General features: G+C 38.8%; 1 protein-coding gene across 2 annotated transcripts; it reads left to right on the top strand.

The window, feature by feature from the left end:
• The first annotated feature begins 1,678 nt into the window (after positions 1-1,678).
• On the top strand, positions 1,679-16,798 carry FAM133B (family with sequence similarity 133 member B). 2 transcript variants are annotated; one of them, XM_038128299.1, is made up of 11 exons: positions 1,679-1,789; positions 5,420-5,517; positions 6,189-6,267; positions 8,458-8,532; positions 8,706-8,738; positions 9,139-9,207; positions 9,798-9,893; positions 11,080-11,127; positions 12,778-12,873; positions 13,155-13,199; positions 14,726-16,798. In XM_038128299.1, the coding sequence occupies exons 1-11, from the start codon at positions 1,766-1,768 to the stop codon at positions 14,810-14,812; spliced, it is 750 nt and encodes a 249-aa protein (XP_037984227.1). In that variant the 5' UTR covers positions 1,679-1,765; the 3' UTR covers positions 14,813-16,798. The 2 variants fall into 2 exon arrangements, with proteins under 2 accessions (XP_037984227.1, XP_037984228.1); XM_038128300.1 differs by having other exon boundaries at positions 13,155-13,203; positions 14,726-14,864.
• The last annotated feature ends 76 nt before the right edge of the window (positions 16,799-16,874 follow it).

The following is a 16,874-nucleotide window of genomic DNA, read 5'->3' as shown; positions in this document are numbered from 1 at the left end:
CTAATCTCATCTTTTATGTATTTTAATGCAATTTATTTCTTTATTTTCAATGTATTTCTTCAGCGTTGCAAGGCAGCTCAGTGAGAACTTCTGCCTGGTGTGTTTCCAAAGTAGCCATCCTTGTTTTAGAACATACCAGCTGTTTTCTGAGGAATAAAATTTCCCTTTGCACTATCTTGCAATTTTGAGCACTAAATTAATTTGCAACTGAACAAATTTTACTTGCAAATCTAGTATAGTCACTTTCTTAGTTTTCTTCTAGTTCCTCACAGGCTGCTCTTGGTTTTACCAAGCAATTTGGTATCACAAATTCCTGTGGGCTCACCTATTTTTCCAGCTCTTCCCAAGTATGGAGACAGCAAAGCTATTTCAGTAACAAAACTCATTTGTGCTTGCTATGATTAACATATTAACATGTGATTACTTTTCTCCATTTTTACAAAGCCGTGACTAACATGCAGTAATTTTTAATGGTAATGCTTTGAGAAAAGGACATTTGAAATTCTGAGTTAATAGATCCCAAGAGCTCCCGGGCTTGTCTTAGCGCTTCCATTAACCTAATGTAATATTAACCCTGCTGATATTACAACGCTTTATTTCACAGTGCAGATGGCTAACGAAGGATGCGTACACACTTTGTTTTTCCCTCTCTTTTTCTTATCTCCCCCCTCCCGCCGAAATAGGGTCCCATCCTGCGTCAGGACGGGCTGCCATTTCATAATACCTTGGTCTATGCATCTACCGAAGGCAAAAGGAAAAGCGAACACTGCGGTTCCCTCCGTAACTGACCACCAGACGGATCAAGAGACAAACCTCTCACTGCGAAATCCTGCCCTCTCCTGGGAGGCAGATTCCAGACGAGAGCCCCAGGATTCAAGTGATCGTTTACATTCAGGGCTCCCCCTCAGAAGCAGCCCCTGCTCCCCTTGGCGCGGCTGTCCCGGCGCTCGCCCCGCCGGCGGCTTCTCAGTAGCAGGGAGACATGGACCCCTGGGGCGGCTCCACGGAGGGCTACAAAGATGGTGCAGGGACAAGAGCATCTCTCTTAGGAGAAAAGGCTGAGGGAGCTGGATCTATTCAGCCTCAAGAAGATACAGAGAGGGGACCACATTAATGTGTATAAATATCTGAAACGGGGGTGCCCACAGGATGGACCAGGCTCTTCTCAGTGGTTCCAAGCAATAGGACAAGAGGCAACGGACAGAAACTGATGCACAGGAAGTTTCTCCTGAACATGAGCAAGAACTTCTTTCCTGTGCAGGTGACCGACCACTGGAACAGATTCACTGGAGATATTCAAGAACCGTCTGGACACAATCCTCTGTCATGTGCTCTAAGACGGCCCTGTTTAATGAGGGAGGTTGGGCCAGACGACCCGCTGCGGCCCTTCCAACCTGTCCCATATCGTGATTCTGTGTCGCCCCGCCGCTGCCACCGCCCCACCCGAAGCCCTGCAGAAAAACTCCCCCGCCCTCCCGTTCTCCCCGGCCGGTCCCCGCGCTGCGGCCGCGGCCCTGCCAGCCCCGCCGGGGCAGCTCCGGGCGGGGCGGGGCGGGGCGGGCGCTGGCAGCGAGGGGCCGGCCCGGCGCGGAGGCGCGCGGCCCCGGCAGGCGGCGCTGTGTGGCCGCCGCCATCGCCGCTCCCGCCGCTCCCGCCGCTCCCGCAGCTCCGCGGCCGAGAGGGGCCGCGGCTTCCCGGGCGCGGGGAAGGGCCCTGGGCCGGGCCAACGCGGCAGCGGGCGGCGGCGCGGGGTCACGACGGCGCCATGGGGAAGCGGGATAACCGTGTGGTGAGTAACGCGGCAGCCCGGCTGCGCTCCGCCGCAGCCGCGGTACCTCCGGGCGGGCCCGGGCGTGGAGGCCGTGGGGAGCCGGGCGCCGCCTCGGCCCGGGCGGGCCCGTCCGGCCGCCGCCGCGCTCCGACCGCCGGGACAGGCAGAAGGGGCCGCCGCGGGGCACAAGAGCGGCCCGGTGCCGGCGGGGCAGCCCGCGGCGGGCCGGAGGCTGCCGAGGGCCGGCTGGGGACGCGGCGCCGGGACTGGGGTCCGGCCGCGTTTGGGGCCCCGCCGGCGGGCGATAAAGGCGGGCCGTGCCCTGCGCCTCGCCCCGCCCGCCCCGCGGCGCCCCGGGATCTGCCGGAGCCCCGTGTGGGTGGGTTGTCCCTCCCTCGGCACGTGCTCGAGGCTCCCTGGCAGAAAGAACCTCTGATAGCCTTGTCAAATCCTGCAGCATCGTGACTGACGCCTGCTTTGTGATCTGTCGAGGGAAGGTGATTAAGATGCTGTCCTGGTCCGTACAAAAATAAAATGTTCCCAATGGGAGTCGTAGCAGTCGCTGAAGTAGCTCTGATCCTAGCTAAGCCGCATTTCCTTAAACTTGGCGTTCAGCTGTACCTGAGAGATCTGAAATTGAGCTTTACACAGCACTCTGCTGCCTCGGGAGCCAGCGCTCAGCAGGCAAAAAATGTGCTTCTACACACCTGACTGCAGAGCCTGAGTTCATACATAACTGAAACACATTCATCCTTCCTCCTATTTTTCTTTAAATGTTTTTGTACCAGTTAGCCTTTCACCAATTCGTAACCACTTGCACATTGTAAGTTTGCTGCTGAATTTTAAGACTTAACACAAATAATAATACTTTATTTTTTTCCCTTTCTCTTTTTCTTTCTTGTATATGCTGAGTTTGTACTCAGATCCATTCACATCTTTGCAAACCTTGGTGGAATAGTATAGTAATACACATGAAAAACTCAGATATTGTATAGATAGATGGCAAAGTCCCTTTTATTACTTTGTTGACCTATCAAAAAAATGGAGTCTATTAAGAAAGAGCTGGCAGTGTATTAGGCTTCAAGAGTGGATCTATGGTTGAAGTGTCCTGTAAGGTTTTCAGTTGTGTATTTATTTACTTTTATTTACATTTTCTTTTAATGGGACAGCTGGGATATACCAATGCCAGCAAATCTTTCTGTTCCTATATAAGGTTTATTATGCCATCATGGCATAATACATACTACTGACAAGTTATATTATAAGACCCTTTGCTCCTCGTGTATGATCATGGAGATTTCTACTGTTATTCTCTGCCATGTCCCTTCTTAAATCCACCATCGTTTTTGGCCTTCAGGAGATGGAAAATAAACACACTTTTTGCACATCTACAGGGTACTTGCAAGGTGGCAATAGTACTGCTTGTCCAGAGAACCCTGCCTGACAGAAGGTACCTTACACTTCTCATGAGCAAGGAAGCTGTGCAGCAAATACCTTGGTTAATACCTGCTTGAGCAAACTACCAAAAGAAGAAAATGAATGTGTAGACAATCACTTTCTTTATTGAGGGTGCATTTCTATGCTCCTTCTGGCTAGTGACATGCAGTTTGGCAAAGTAGTGTAAATACTTTTCAGAAATGTTTATTGGTGAAGTAATTCTTCATAAACAAACCTGAAACTATAAGAACATGTCTTAAGACACAAATTTCCCAAATCCTGGAATATAGAGCAGTACAGAGTCATTAAGTACTTGCTGTGGTAAAGTTACAGAAAGCCAATGGAAGGAGGATGCTTCCTAGCCAGTTATTCAGGGGCAGATTGAGCAAGTAGAAAATCAGCATTTGACAGCTGTAGCCTCTTCTGCAAGTAAAGAGTTGTGTTGGGAAGTAGTGAGGTATTTATGACTTGTTAGCTCAGGTAGGAAAGTAGCTTATTTTTATTTAAGAGCAGCAAGAGACCTCATTTTTTTTGAAAACAAATGCAAAGAAGAGCTTTCAGATACAAATTTTTAAATGGTAACCAAAAGTCAATGTAATGTGCTCACTGGAGTAAACCAAGTTTCTAGTGGATTTAATGCATTGAAACTTTCACTTTCTTTAGTGAAAACAGTGTTCAGATAGTGCTGTCCTGCATTCCTCAAGGAGCTCCTTTTCCACCCAAAGTTGAATGCAATTACTCATTTTTAGATTTGTCATGTGAATGCCTTTCTAAGTGTTGTAACTACTTGAGTGCATACTTCCATCTGCTACTTGTTTCAATTGGCACACCTCCGTGTTTATTTGCCATGTTAGTTAGCCTTTTTGTGTGAAATAAAGCAATAAAGCAAAGCCACAGGAAATGGCAGTAAATGTCCCCTTAGAGTTGCAAAGTCAACTTGAGTCTCAAAATGCTCTGCTTGAAAGAGTCCTTGGATTGCTTCAGAGCGGTCCAGCTGGTGGATCTGAGCTAAACTTGTGTGGGTAGTGCTTCCCTCCAGCCAGATGCCTCATCCCAGGCAGAGCCTGGAGTGCATCTTCCAGGACCAAATGTATCCCCAAGAGCTGAAGGCCTGCTTGCAGTCCAGTCCAGAAACTCAGTATTGCTGTGGTCACTGCTTCTGCAGTGGGAGCAACAGGAGGGGAGGCAGCAGCTGCTGCTTCTGACAGCTTTCACAAATGCTCACTTACGGTGCATGGTGGTTTCTGAATGCCTGATAAAAAGCAGTGTTGGACATGTGAGAGCTACACAGATGGCCGAATCTTTGCTTTGGATCTACAAAATGTACTCTTTAAAAAATTGTCTCAGATTGGGCAACCAAAGCAAGTCTTTTTTTGGGCTGTGTGATCTTTTTCTTCGTCTCCAAACTGAACAGTAAGAACAGTGTGTGTTATGTTCTGCAGAAGTAAAGTGTTGGGATGACACAGTGATAAAAATGAATGAGATAAGGGGGTATATGTACCTCCTTTTCACATGAAAAAAAATATTGCTGGCATAAAAAAATCTGGAAGAGTTTTTCCATTAATTGGTGAGTTGGATTATGAATTCTAAAGTTTAATTTAATCTTTTGTAACACAAAGAGGATGCATAGATTTGAAAGATGGAATACCTCATAACATTTGGATTATATATGTTTGGGCATTGTGAGTTTTTTCCTCCTTTAAATATCCCTAAGTCACAGAATTTTGATACATGTATAATTGTAGCAAAGTACCACTGCTTGCTTGTTTTGGTACAAGAAATTTCATGCAGAATTTAGTGACTCCTGTCAGCAATTTTGAACAGAACTTTGAAGGCACAGGATCAATTGTCCTAGAGATGGAGAGCTGAAATTTAATTACATATTCTATTATCCCAAGGAATAATATTTCAGAAAACACGATACTTTTCTTGTTTACAAAATCATTGCTTAAGGAAGGGAATTGCTGGAAGGAACATGGTCTTTTTGTGGATCAGTTCTTTCTGCCACAGTATGACTCTAACTGAAAGCACTTACCTGAGTCTTTCTGCCACACTGAATAAACTTAGTTTAGCTAAATCTTTTACATTCTTAGAAACAAGTCAGAATTATTTTTCAGGGAGTGATAAAACGTTTATGTGAGGAACAAGATATTTTGGTATTATAGTGTAACTGATGAATTTGGTATTTCTTTTTGTTGTTTTATAATCAAGGCTTATATGAATCCCATAGCTATGGCCAGGGCACGAGGTCCTGCCCCAAATTCAGGACCAACAATACAAGATTACTTGAACAGGCCAAGACCAACATGGTAAGTGGCACTGCCTGTCTACCTTTTTGACCTCTTCAGTAAAAAATTTGTTCCTTCTTACTGAAATGTCACTGGTGCCCAGAATATCCAGCAATAGATTTTGAAAGATTTCTTGTGCTGGCCAGGGTATTCTTTTCTAAACATGTATTCAGTCTCCTCTTTTAAAAACAGTAGAATATTATTTTGAAATGTATATTTCTCATTTGTCTATATTTTTGCAACAGTTTCTCAGAAGAGGAAAATGTCATTTTACCTCTTGCTCAAATTGTAATACCTAAACCTTGTAGATACATTTAATTTGTAAACAAATTAATCTCTAAAAGATCCATTTTGCTGGTATATCTTAGAATCCAGTTTACCCTGCCCAACAAAACCATCATGTTGAGATATTATCAACAACTTACTTTATGTTCAATCCCTTTGCCTGCCCTCATGAGACATTAGAGAACAATTTACCTAATTGCAAAGTTAGCTTTAGATCTTTTGGAGGGATTTAACAACCGTACTTAAGTTATTAGGGTTAGGTTACCATATGTGTAACATCTAAGATGCTTTCATTCTTCTTTTGGAGGTTCAACCAAGGCTAAACTTCAAAAAAGCTACAGAAAAGTTAGACATTGTAAAAGGTATTTTTAATTGTAAAATTGTGATCTGTCATCTTTTTCGTACAGGGAAGAAGTGAAAGAGCAACTAGAAAAGAAAAAGAAAGGATCTAGGGCTTTGGCTGAGTTTGAAGAAAAGATGAATGAGGTTGGTAATGTTATTAGCTGTAAATACATTATTCTTTTTATCTAACATTCTACTTCTGTTATCATTTACAATATCAAGTAGCCATAATATTTCACTTCACTTAAGCTTTTGATGAGTAACTATTTTGTTTCATTTATGTTGGAAGTTGAGTTGACAACTTAACCAGTGAAGAGCTACTTTCAGTTCAGTATATATAAAACATTTTTTAGATTCCTGGTGAATAAACCTGACCTTGTCACAAATGTAAATATATTTATACAAATGCATGTGCTTATATCAATAAAGTAACCAGTGCATTTTCAGGTATGATAAACCAAAGTCTGTTGTGCTAATATTCACTTGTTTAAGGTCACAGAATCCAAATACAGTGAAAAAAAGCACATTACTGGAAACAGATGTCTTTGGCAAGGAACATACATGTAATATTATTATGGGAGAAGGCACAACAAATAGCTTACAGTCAGATAGGACTATGAAGCACTTGTTTTTCTCTCATCCTAAGCTGATTACAACATGTGCTGGTTTCCTGATATAAATGCAGCTGTTCTGATGTTTGTGTTATTTACCTACTGAAGATCAGCACAGTATTAAGAAAGTTTCACATGTAACTCCTGTTGTATACCAAGGAGAAATTAGTATACAATGAATTTATTTTGTTTCTGTTCCTCTTTGGGTCCTGGTATCTTGAGATAAGTTTCAGTAGTCTTCATTATTGTGTCTAAGTTTCTGGTTGAAGTAGATTATACTCTTCCTCTGTTATTGGAAGGGCATAGTACCCATAGTACTCTTGCTGTACCTTTTTGCCTAAGAAGTTGTACCAGGATGTGGAGGGCCATGGGGTGCTGTTCTGAGAGAATCAGTTGTTTTGCACTCTGAGTTTTAGCTTGGTGAGTTTGGTTTAGTATTCTATAATATTCTTTCCTGATTTTATCTTTGTTTAATGTGAAATAAGTGAAATTGGCATGCATAGAAGCTACCAGACTTTCAGTATGGTAGCAGGGTAGGATGGGATGCTCGGAATCATGAAATGGCCATGAGTTATTCCTGAAGCTCCTAATAACAAATCTCTGAATGCCTGAAAAGATCACAAGTCTCTGAATGAGCTGCTGTCTCCCCTATTTGGGGGAGTTGTCTGACAGTTGTCAGACATTCCTGTTTAAAAAGTAACACTAGCATAGTCTTTAAAATAATGAAGCACAGGCTGTTGTGAGAGACCCCTCAGAGAGCTCTGGGTACCTGGTATATCAAAGTACACAAACACAGATGCTGCCTTGGTCCATGAAAGCACATTACTCACAGCACTGCTTCCTGGCTCATCTGCCATGTTCCTCAGCAGCTAATTCACAGCGTGCTGATGTGGGGATCTGTGTGTCATCCTGCATTATGCAGGTTATTTGACTCCTGATATTTCTGTCCCCTCAGCACAACATGTGGATCATCGTTGTTTTGCCAATACAGTACCAATACAGCTGCATTGGGAGAATCAGAATAATAAAGAAGGGAGCACATGATGTGTCTGACAGTGAGATTGAACCTAGCAGCCTTTGAATTTCATGGGGGCAGGTTGGATATGTCAGAGCTCTTTAAGGGGACATTTTAGTAAACCTCGAGACCAGGTGGGGAATTGAAAAGGAAGAATGAGAGGAGATTTTTATTCATTCATTTGATGTGCTTGGCCTAACAAAATAAGAGTGTTTCTATGAAGATGTGTATAGTAATTTAATAAAATAATTGCTGACACCAACAAGGCCCAGAATACATACTAGAGACACTCATACGTTGAAGAAGGGCCAGGAGAAGTTGTCTTGAAGTTTTGTTTCAGGTGATTTTTAGAACTAAGACAAAATCACAGTTTTTCTAGTAGGGTACCCTGGTTTTCTAAAGCACTCTAACAAGAAGACTGTGATACAAAAGCAAAAATATCATAATTGCTCACCTTCAAGATAAATGGCAATCTCTTAAAGCCAAATAACTTGAACATTGTGTTAACATTAACACTGTATTTTGCTAAATAATAATATTCTGTAAAATCAAGTGTATCACAGCTTTAGTTTACATTATATATTGGGGTTTTTTTTGTTGTTAAAAAACGGGTTTTGTTAAAACTATAATGTCAGGTAGAGGAGAGCTTAAAAAATACTGTTCAGGAGTGACCCTCCTGTTACTGTTTCTGTTTGGTTTTCTTTCCAGAATTGGAGGAAAGAACTGGAAAAACACAGGGAGAAATTACTGGGTGGAAATGAGAGCTCCTCCAAAAAAAAGGAGGTAAGTTGTTTTCAGTTGTATAGATTCTGTGTTTGGAAGTGGATTTATCATCAATGCTGCCAACACAGAATTTCACTAATACATTTTAAAAGCCAGCATCAAAGTTCATAAACCTAAATGCATGCCAAAAGAAAATGATGCTAAAGTAACATTTGTTTTGTTCTGTTTTTAAGAAAAAGAAAAAGGAAAAGAAGAAATCTAATAGGGTGAGCAAAATTTTCAGTTTTCTGAGCTTTTTTGCTTTGGGGTTGTTCCTATTTGTCATTTAAGTTATCCTGGAAAGAGAAAATATAGCTGTAATTTTGATTTTTAGATGATAAATTTACTTTTATTTAGAAAGGGTTTGCATATATTTGGTACAAGGAAAATTAAAGGTAGGGAAAGAGCATTGAATAGATATTATTAAAAGAAAAATGTTAGAAGTGGCTTAGAAGTTCATTTAAGAAAAATCTAAGTAAGACCAGCTTCTGAGAAATAAAATTGTATTGTTTATGCTTTGAAAATGAAGACATTTTAAAGGGAGTGTTTGAATAGGCTTTTGAGTATTTGCCAAACAGACAAAATGCTGCATCTCACAAGCTTCACTTTTTGTTGTATTTGGTCAAGTTGTCTCCATCTTCCTCTTCTTCATCAAGCTCTGATTCTTCCAGCAGTTCATCTGATTCAGAAGATGAGGTAAGAACTAACTTACTGGAATCTATCATGTTTTGTTCGTGAGGTTTATTTAACACAGATTTGATAATATGTTTTAGAATATTTTGAGGGGCTGGTTTGGATAAAACCATTTAGTTTTTATGAATTTGGTATATATAATGAAGTAATGAATTTTAGACATATGTATGTAGTCAATAGTTTCTGTATGAACACTACAGATTTTGGCATACTGGCTTGTAAACTGGATCCATTTTAACACTGAATTGCTTTTCTAATAGAATCCCCTATCTAATCATAAAAATGCAAAAATATCAGTTTTACTTTCTAGCAAAAATCTTTGTTACAGGTAATCAGATTCTACAGCATACACCTAAATAATAAACAGAATCTACAGAACCTGGATTTTTCACCAGTTTACGTTTTTTTAATGCAGAAGAGTTATGAAGGTCCTCCACTAAAAGAATCAGTTGTAGTGTACTTTATTCCTCAGGAGAACATTGTAACATGTAGGAATTTGATGTTTCCTTTTATTTACATTTAATGTAAATCTTTAATGAGAATAAATTAAAGTTTGTATTTTTCCTTCTTTTTTTTACAATATTTATGGATAGGATAAAAAGCAAGGGAAGAAAAGAAGGAAGAAGAAGTATCGCTCCTCACGGAAATCTTCAGCAAGCACAACTTCAGAATCTGAGTCAGACAGCAAGGTAAATATGCAGATGTGTTGCTCTTGGAAAGTTTCCTTGGTTGGTGTTATAAAACCATAAAGATTTCTGACTTTAACATATTAATATGGTTTTTCATCTTCCACATTTAAAGCCATGTATTCTCACAGGGCCTGACCTGCGCTTGTATCTTCCACATGCAGTGTGGAATCTGCCTCCACTGGCCACATTCCTAGTGGAAGTAATTGGATCTTTACAAAATGAACGTGCTTTATTCCAGCAATGTATAGTCATTTTTCTGAATCCAGACATATGCAGCCTTTTTGCTGCTCAAATAATTAGTTTTTATACTTCCTTAATACTTAATATGTCTTCTGAATATGCAATTTAATTGAACACCATATCTGAAAATGCAGGTATTGCTGGATAGCAGTGGCCAGAACATTGCCTTTCTAAATATCTGAGTAGTTTCCTGTTGGACAGCTGAGCCTTTCCCAAATGCATATTAAATTGAAGTTGTTTCTTTCCTTTTCTGAAGTATAGCAATGTAGATTTATGGGCTTACAGAATGAACAAAAAAGTGAAGATAAACAAGGCAGCTTGTTCTGTTATGCTAGCATTTTTCTGTCTTACAGTGTATAGTTGCTGTACTTCTTGCTTAAATATTAATAATACAGTGAGTTTTTAAGATTCTCTGTGTAGATTTTATCTCAGGCTTTCACTGGAATACTTCATTTGGTGGGATATAAATTGTAACGAATTACTGTTTGCACACACCTGAATGAATTTGTGCTAATGGGAGGTTAAAAACTTCTGCTATATAAAGGGACCCAGAGATACCCTTACTGCAAAAAAATCTGGGAAAACACCTGCTTAACCTCGTCTGATCAGCAGATATGGACATGGATAATGAAAAAAAAATTCCCAACTGTTACATTTATATATGGTTGCAGCAGTGATAGCTGGTATCCAGAGGCTTCTCTAAGTGTCCTGCAAGGATGCTGTTACCTCATTCCATACAGACCTTCTCATGCTGCTGGAACAGGAGATTAACAGCTGCATCAAAATGACAGCTTTTTATATTATTCTTGTCAACTGCAAGGTAGAAAGGACAATCTTGAAGAATTACCTTCAACAGACATAAAAAGACTATTGGTCACGACTGTTTGGAGATTTCTTCCTTTTTCATGAAATGATTTTATTGTGATTTGTTTTCCTTTTTATTTAGGATAGCACAAAAAAGAAGAGGTCAAAGGAAGACTGTGAAAAAGAGAAGGTATTTTTATTCTTAGAATCCTTCAATCAGAACTGCATGTTGCATACATAATGGATATTTCTTTTTTTAATATCGAATGCCTCACTTTACATCTGTGGAAATTTTCTGTCCAAACCCACACAGTCAGAAGGTATTCAGTGCGCCCAATTTGAAGTAGAGGTTTAGTTGGATTCAGCTCCTGGTTTAGTAATTATTGTAGTGAAAACCACTGCATCTGTTCTTGTTACAAAGGTAAATTAGAACTGTATCTAATCTCCTATAGCAGATAAGCTACATCCTTAGTGTTTTGGGGCTTACCTTTAGCTGTCACATTGAGCTAAAAATGTGCGTGATCATATCTTCAGTGGCACACCTAGTAGGTTATTGACTTGCTACTGTGAATTAAGAAACCTAAGTAGAGGATCTCTTTATCTAAATGTAGTCATAATTATAGATAGTATACTTATGACAGCTTTGAAGAATTAGGGAGAAAAATATATTAGCTTCAGAAAAAAAAATTACCTTATTCTGTCATTTCTCTAAGCATGAAAATCCTCTCTCCTGTCCACCACCACACCATTTTGTACACTCATCCATTATCTTTAATATAAACAATCAAATTGATTTCAGTTTTAGTTATTCGTACACTGTGGATAAACTAAAAATGCTTTCAGAGTCCACCCTAGTCTTTCTCTCCAGTTATCTTTCTTTCTTATCATGTTGGCCTCTCCTGCTCTGGTCAACAGTATTGATGTTGATGTACAAACTCTCCATTGCCTAAGGCAAGTGTATTGATTTCCCCCCTTTGTTCCTACTTCTATTTTACAGTGTCCGTTTCCCATTTCATCCTTTGATGGCTTCTCTTTGAAGACCGTATCTACCATGGTCCCTGATTGTAGCCCTACTTTCACACATCCTCTGAAAGCAGAGGGTACTTGGGGACTAGATGGTACCCTCTTTCTTCCCCTACCTGCAGATGCCCTGTGTATCAGATGGGCTTCATCCTGTACTTGGTCATGAATTCTTTTCAGAAGTTTCTGGTCTTAGAAACTGAGTGAAAGTACCTTCAGTCTTAGAAACACATTGCCTTGTCCAGAGCAAAGGCAGTACAGGGAGCAGAAAAGTAGCTCATCAGAACAATCTCACACAGCATCAGGATTTTAAAAAGCTTATCTTTTAAATGCACTGGAGTGAAATATGATGTGTTGAAAGTACAGCTGGTAGGGACAGCTTGTTCAACACGAATACAGGGGGAGATTTTTCTTTCATGAGCAAAGCAAGAGTCTGAAACTTAAGTGTTTATATGTATATATTGAGACATCTTCAGTTACTAGTTACTTAAAAGTGGTGAAATGTTTTACTTTCCAATGCTTACTCCTCCATGTGTTACTCTTTAAAATAAGAGACTGTTATTATTCCTCTTGCTTTTAGACAGTTGCTGTATCTTGGTAACAAGAAAAAGTCACATACAGAAAATTACTATTTTCACTAAAAGTTGATTTTAACAGTTTGGTAGGGTAATTCGATGATGATGATGAAATGAGTTTAACATCAATAATGTTTTAAAATATTTCACAACTTAGAAGTGATATTTCAATCTTAAAGTTTAAGCAGAAGTTTTATAAAATGTGAAAGGTCCGACTTTACTCATAAATGTATTATTTTGTGTAGGAAGGTAAAAATCACCACAGGAAAAGGAAGAAAGCAGATCGTGGCGATGGACCTTTATCGTCAGAATCTGTATCTGAATCGGATCAGACAGAGGAGGTCAGTGTGAATACTCATTTTCAGATGTTACAGTGCTTGTAGCTTAGTGATTCATGAGCGAATCACTGAACTGGCTTAGGTTTAATACAGTGTTGAAACTGTTCTGCACTGTACGAGTGAATTGAAGAGTGCAGTGCACTCCAAGTTGTCTGTATTTTTCCTTTTAAAATAAACTTTTAAGAATTGTTTAGTCTACCTTCTATCACCTACAAGTAATTTTGAATTAATTTTCTTGGGAATCAACTTTTTATGGATACTACATTTGGTTTAATTTTCTTTAGGTGCAAGCGAAAAAGAAGAAGAGCAATGAGGAAAAAGAGAAAACAGCAAGTATCCCTCTTTCTCATACTGTAGTTTTAGGATATAAATACTCTGTACTTGGTTAACTTCCAGTTTCACATTTTTCACAAATACAAATGTTTCACAGCAACAGTCTACTGTTACATCTAAAGTAAAAGTTTCTCTATTTACTTGCTGAAGTCACTTTTTCTATTGTTGAATTAAAGAAGAATTTGTCACTCTTTTACCTATATGTGATTTAAGAGTTATACACCTTTAACACTGTAGAACATATTTTATTCTATACCAGCATCCTAGGACTACTAATACCTGTGTGGTATCAAGTAGGGGAGCAGTTTGCCACACAGACATCAGGGCTATTCCTTCATTAGCATTGTATGTAATTCCTTGCTGAGCCTCTGCCACCATGAAAAGGGCCTTAGGACAAAATTGCTGTAGCATCTATGCCATTATAACTCTTCTCCCAACCAGATAAAAAGCTGCCAGCAACGTGCTACTTTTCTCAATATTTTTTCTTTGTATTTGTTGATGAAAGTGAAAGGAAGGTTCAGCAGAGCTTTATATGGAATCCAGATTTACCACATGTACCTGAGGTTCCTCAATTAGGAGTATAGTGGGTTTGGGATCCTAAATGCCCCCTTGAGATGTTTTTGTATCTGTTTCCCCTGTCAGCAGCAGTGTTCCTTATCAGGCATCTCAGTTGTCCGCATCAGGTAGGGCAAAGAGAAGGTCTACATTAGTCACCTAAAAATACAGGCACAGGAATATCAGTGATAGTCAGTACACATTTTTCCATGGAACTTGCTTGTTTTTTCAGACTCAAATGAACCGTTTGCCATAACATTTCTAGTAATTGCTTATGGTCTTTTTCATAAAATATTTGTATGTGTAAGAAATATGTATAAAACAAAGCTTTAATACTGATTGTTTCATTTATGCAATGCCACACCTATTTGAGAATTTCAGTTAAAATTCTGCTTTCAAAAAGACAAGATTGCATCTCTGAGCTTCTGTATTACAGTGATCAGCGTACTACCTTTAGGACTGAATCCAGTAGGGTTAATTTGAGTGTATTTATATTTACAGCTGAGATCATAATTGTTTTATTTTAAAGAAGGTACAAGTGATAGTCTAGTCAAGTGCAGTTGAGCTATTTAATTTTACACAGTGAATTTAAACGCTTACTTTAAAATCTGCAAAGATCCTAGTTATTCCCAAATCTGTCATGGCTAGTCAGCACTTCCTTATTACTTTCTTAGTAATCTATAATGCTCTGAAAATAATTTAAAATATTAGAAACTGTAATAGTGACAGTGATCAGAGGTGTAAAATAGCCATACTGTGGTGGAGATAAATATAAATTGAAGATTGCTCATAATAGTGCAAACTGCCAGGTAAAGTACTTCTTTTTTTGATTTCTGAATAGGCTTCTGTAGAAATCTCTTTTGAAATGTCTTTCAAAAGATATCCTTTCTGGGTTCTCATTTTGCATTAGCAGAATGTAATAGATTGTATTATAAAATAACTTTGGTTTGTTTTGGGTTTTTTTTAGGATAAAACAAAAAAGAGAAAGAAGCACAAGAAACATGGCAAAAAGAAGAAAAAGAAGACTGCTGGTTCAAATTCAGATTCAGAATAATATTTTAAAACAACTGGAGACTATCAACAGAAGTGCAATGACTAAAGGAAACTTAAACTGTGAAATGACAGCAAACTTTACCAAACTGCATGAGTTTTCCTGTGTTTTAGAAATATTCCTAACCTTTCAGTAGCCAGCCAGATGCAGCTGTGCTGGGAAAGACCATTTTTATTGCCTGCTTCTTAATACATGAGGTACAACTTTGATAAGATTCCAGTAAGCAGTGTTAGATGTTTGAGACAATATGAGATGGTAGGCCACCTGAGGTGTAAAATATTGGAAAATAAGAGTTAAATTTTTTAGATAGTAAAAATAGTATTTTAAAGCATTAGTAAAAGTCTTTATTTGTAAATCAGGACAAATTAAATCCCAAGTTCATTCTGCAGGTTAATATTATGCATAAACTACAAGCTGGTGTCTGCTAATGGAAAATTAATGATAACATTTAAAAGGCTGCCTTTGTAGAAATGTGTATCATCTGCCCCATTACTGTCTCCATGCTTATGAGAAAGGGAATGCTTCCATTTTGGCTACCTGAATAGGGTGCCTTTGCCTTTGATTCTTGCAAATCTTTGCTACTTTTAATCCATGCATCTCTGCATTCCTGGGAAGCTAGAGCTATTGTCAGCAGACTTTTCTGAATGAGCAGTTTTGAGCTTCCAAGCATGTGCTTCTGCATTAAGCAAGAGCAATGACATTTTGCAGTATAACTGACAGTCAAAACCTGAAGATTTTACCTCTGCTTTTTCAAAATAGTGAGAGACCTTTGCTAGTAAATATGCGTATTTCATTTAATGTAATTTTGGTTTAATTGAAAACTTCTTGCAAACACTGGTAGCTTTCTTTGCATTATCTTTAGAATTGTTTTGCATGATTTGTACCATTTTTAAATTAACAAAATGCAGGTAATCATTTGTTGTAACCAGTTCTACGAATTACATTTCACATGCAGATTTTCATGTATGTATTTAGTTATAATTAAGTTCATTGCTGTGTTTAAGTGCACACTTGCTGAAGTTATTTAGCATGTAAAAAGCAAGGTTTTGATACCTTAACAGCTTCATATTGAAGCTGATTTTACTCTGAGCAAGTTCAGTGGCAGATCTGTTATGTGATGTGTCTTGTTAGATAAAAAAACTACTGCCAGAATCTCATTAAAGATACTGTTTAAACAGTTTGTATTTATATTTTTGTACTTGAGGGCTACAGAATGTTGACCTAACTCATAAAGCTGTTTTACTTTAGTTTAGTTGCTTTAGATAACTGAAAAAAAAAGCTTTTTTAAATTAAATGTGCCCACAAGAAAACATGAGCAACCATTTGATTTTAGTTTACATTAAATTCTCACTACATCTTCCATTGACATACTGATTGCTGGGCCTTCTGTTAGCCTTTAACAAATGCCCATCCATCCCAGGTAGTCAAATATAGATTGTATTTTTGATCTACCCCTTTTTTCCATTGCACAGGTGCTAACTTAGAACTTACCTCTATTGCATACGGATGTTTCAAATGTTGTGTTGCCAAGAATTTCAGGACTTTCAAGACATTTACTATTAGTCTGCAAACCATAACTAAAATCTGTGGGAGAAAGGTGATTTCATATTGCCATTGTACAGAGAAATTGTCTTCAAGTTCTTGGGAGAATACAACCATTGAGTTGCAGCAATGTGCATCTAAACAATAGTAATATTTTCATCAACTATTTTATACTCTTGGGCTTGATGTTACCAATTCTAGACACTCTTGTCAGTGAGGTTAAAATAAAGGTGATATGCAGTGAACAGAGGGGTTTGATTTGGGGTTTGTGTTTAGTTTTGTTGGGGTTGTTTTCTTTTTAAGATGTGGTGTTGCAGTTTTGGTAAAAGAACCTGTAATGAACCATAGCATAAATGCTCTGCCCTGTGTGATACCTTATTTGACTTTTACACAACCACCTGCCACAGAAAGAAATAAAAATGGAAATGAGACCCGGTCTTCCAAATACCTAAGCTGGTATGTTATTTTAATTGTGTGACTGTAACTATCTGTTGTGCTCAGCTGTAGGCTTGGAGTGCTGCTG

The sequence above is a fragment of the Motacilla alba genome, chromosome 2 (assembly GCF_015832195.1).
Source record: "Motacilla alba alba isolate MOTALB_02 chromosome 2, Motacilla_alba_V1.0_pri, whole genome shotgun sequence".
Classification (NCBI taxonomy): Eukaryota; Metazoa; Chordata; class Aves; order Passeriformes; family Motacillidae; genus Motacilla; species Motacilla alba.
Note: the sequence above shows the minus strand (reverse complement) of the source record. Positions and strands in the feature narration are given on the sequence as shown.

Bases quoted from the DNA above. Each gene is read 5' to 3' on its own strand.
- FAM133B (XM_038128299.1), top strand. From the start codon at position 1,766: ATGGGGAAGCGGGATAACCGTGTG. The intron at 5,518-6,188 runs GTAAGTGGCACT...TTTTTCGTACAG, and splicing joins AACAGGCCAAGACCAACATG to GGAAGAAGTGAAAGAGCAAC. The intron at 13,200-14,725 runs GCAAGTATCCCT...GGTTTTTTTTAG, and splicing joins ATGAGGAAAAAGAGAAAACA to GATAAAACAAAAAAGAGAAA.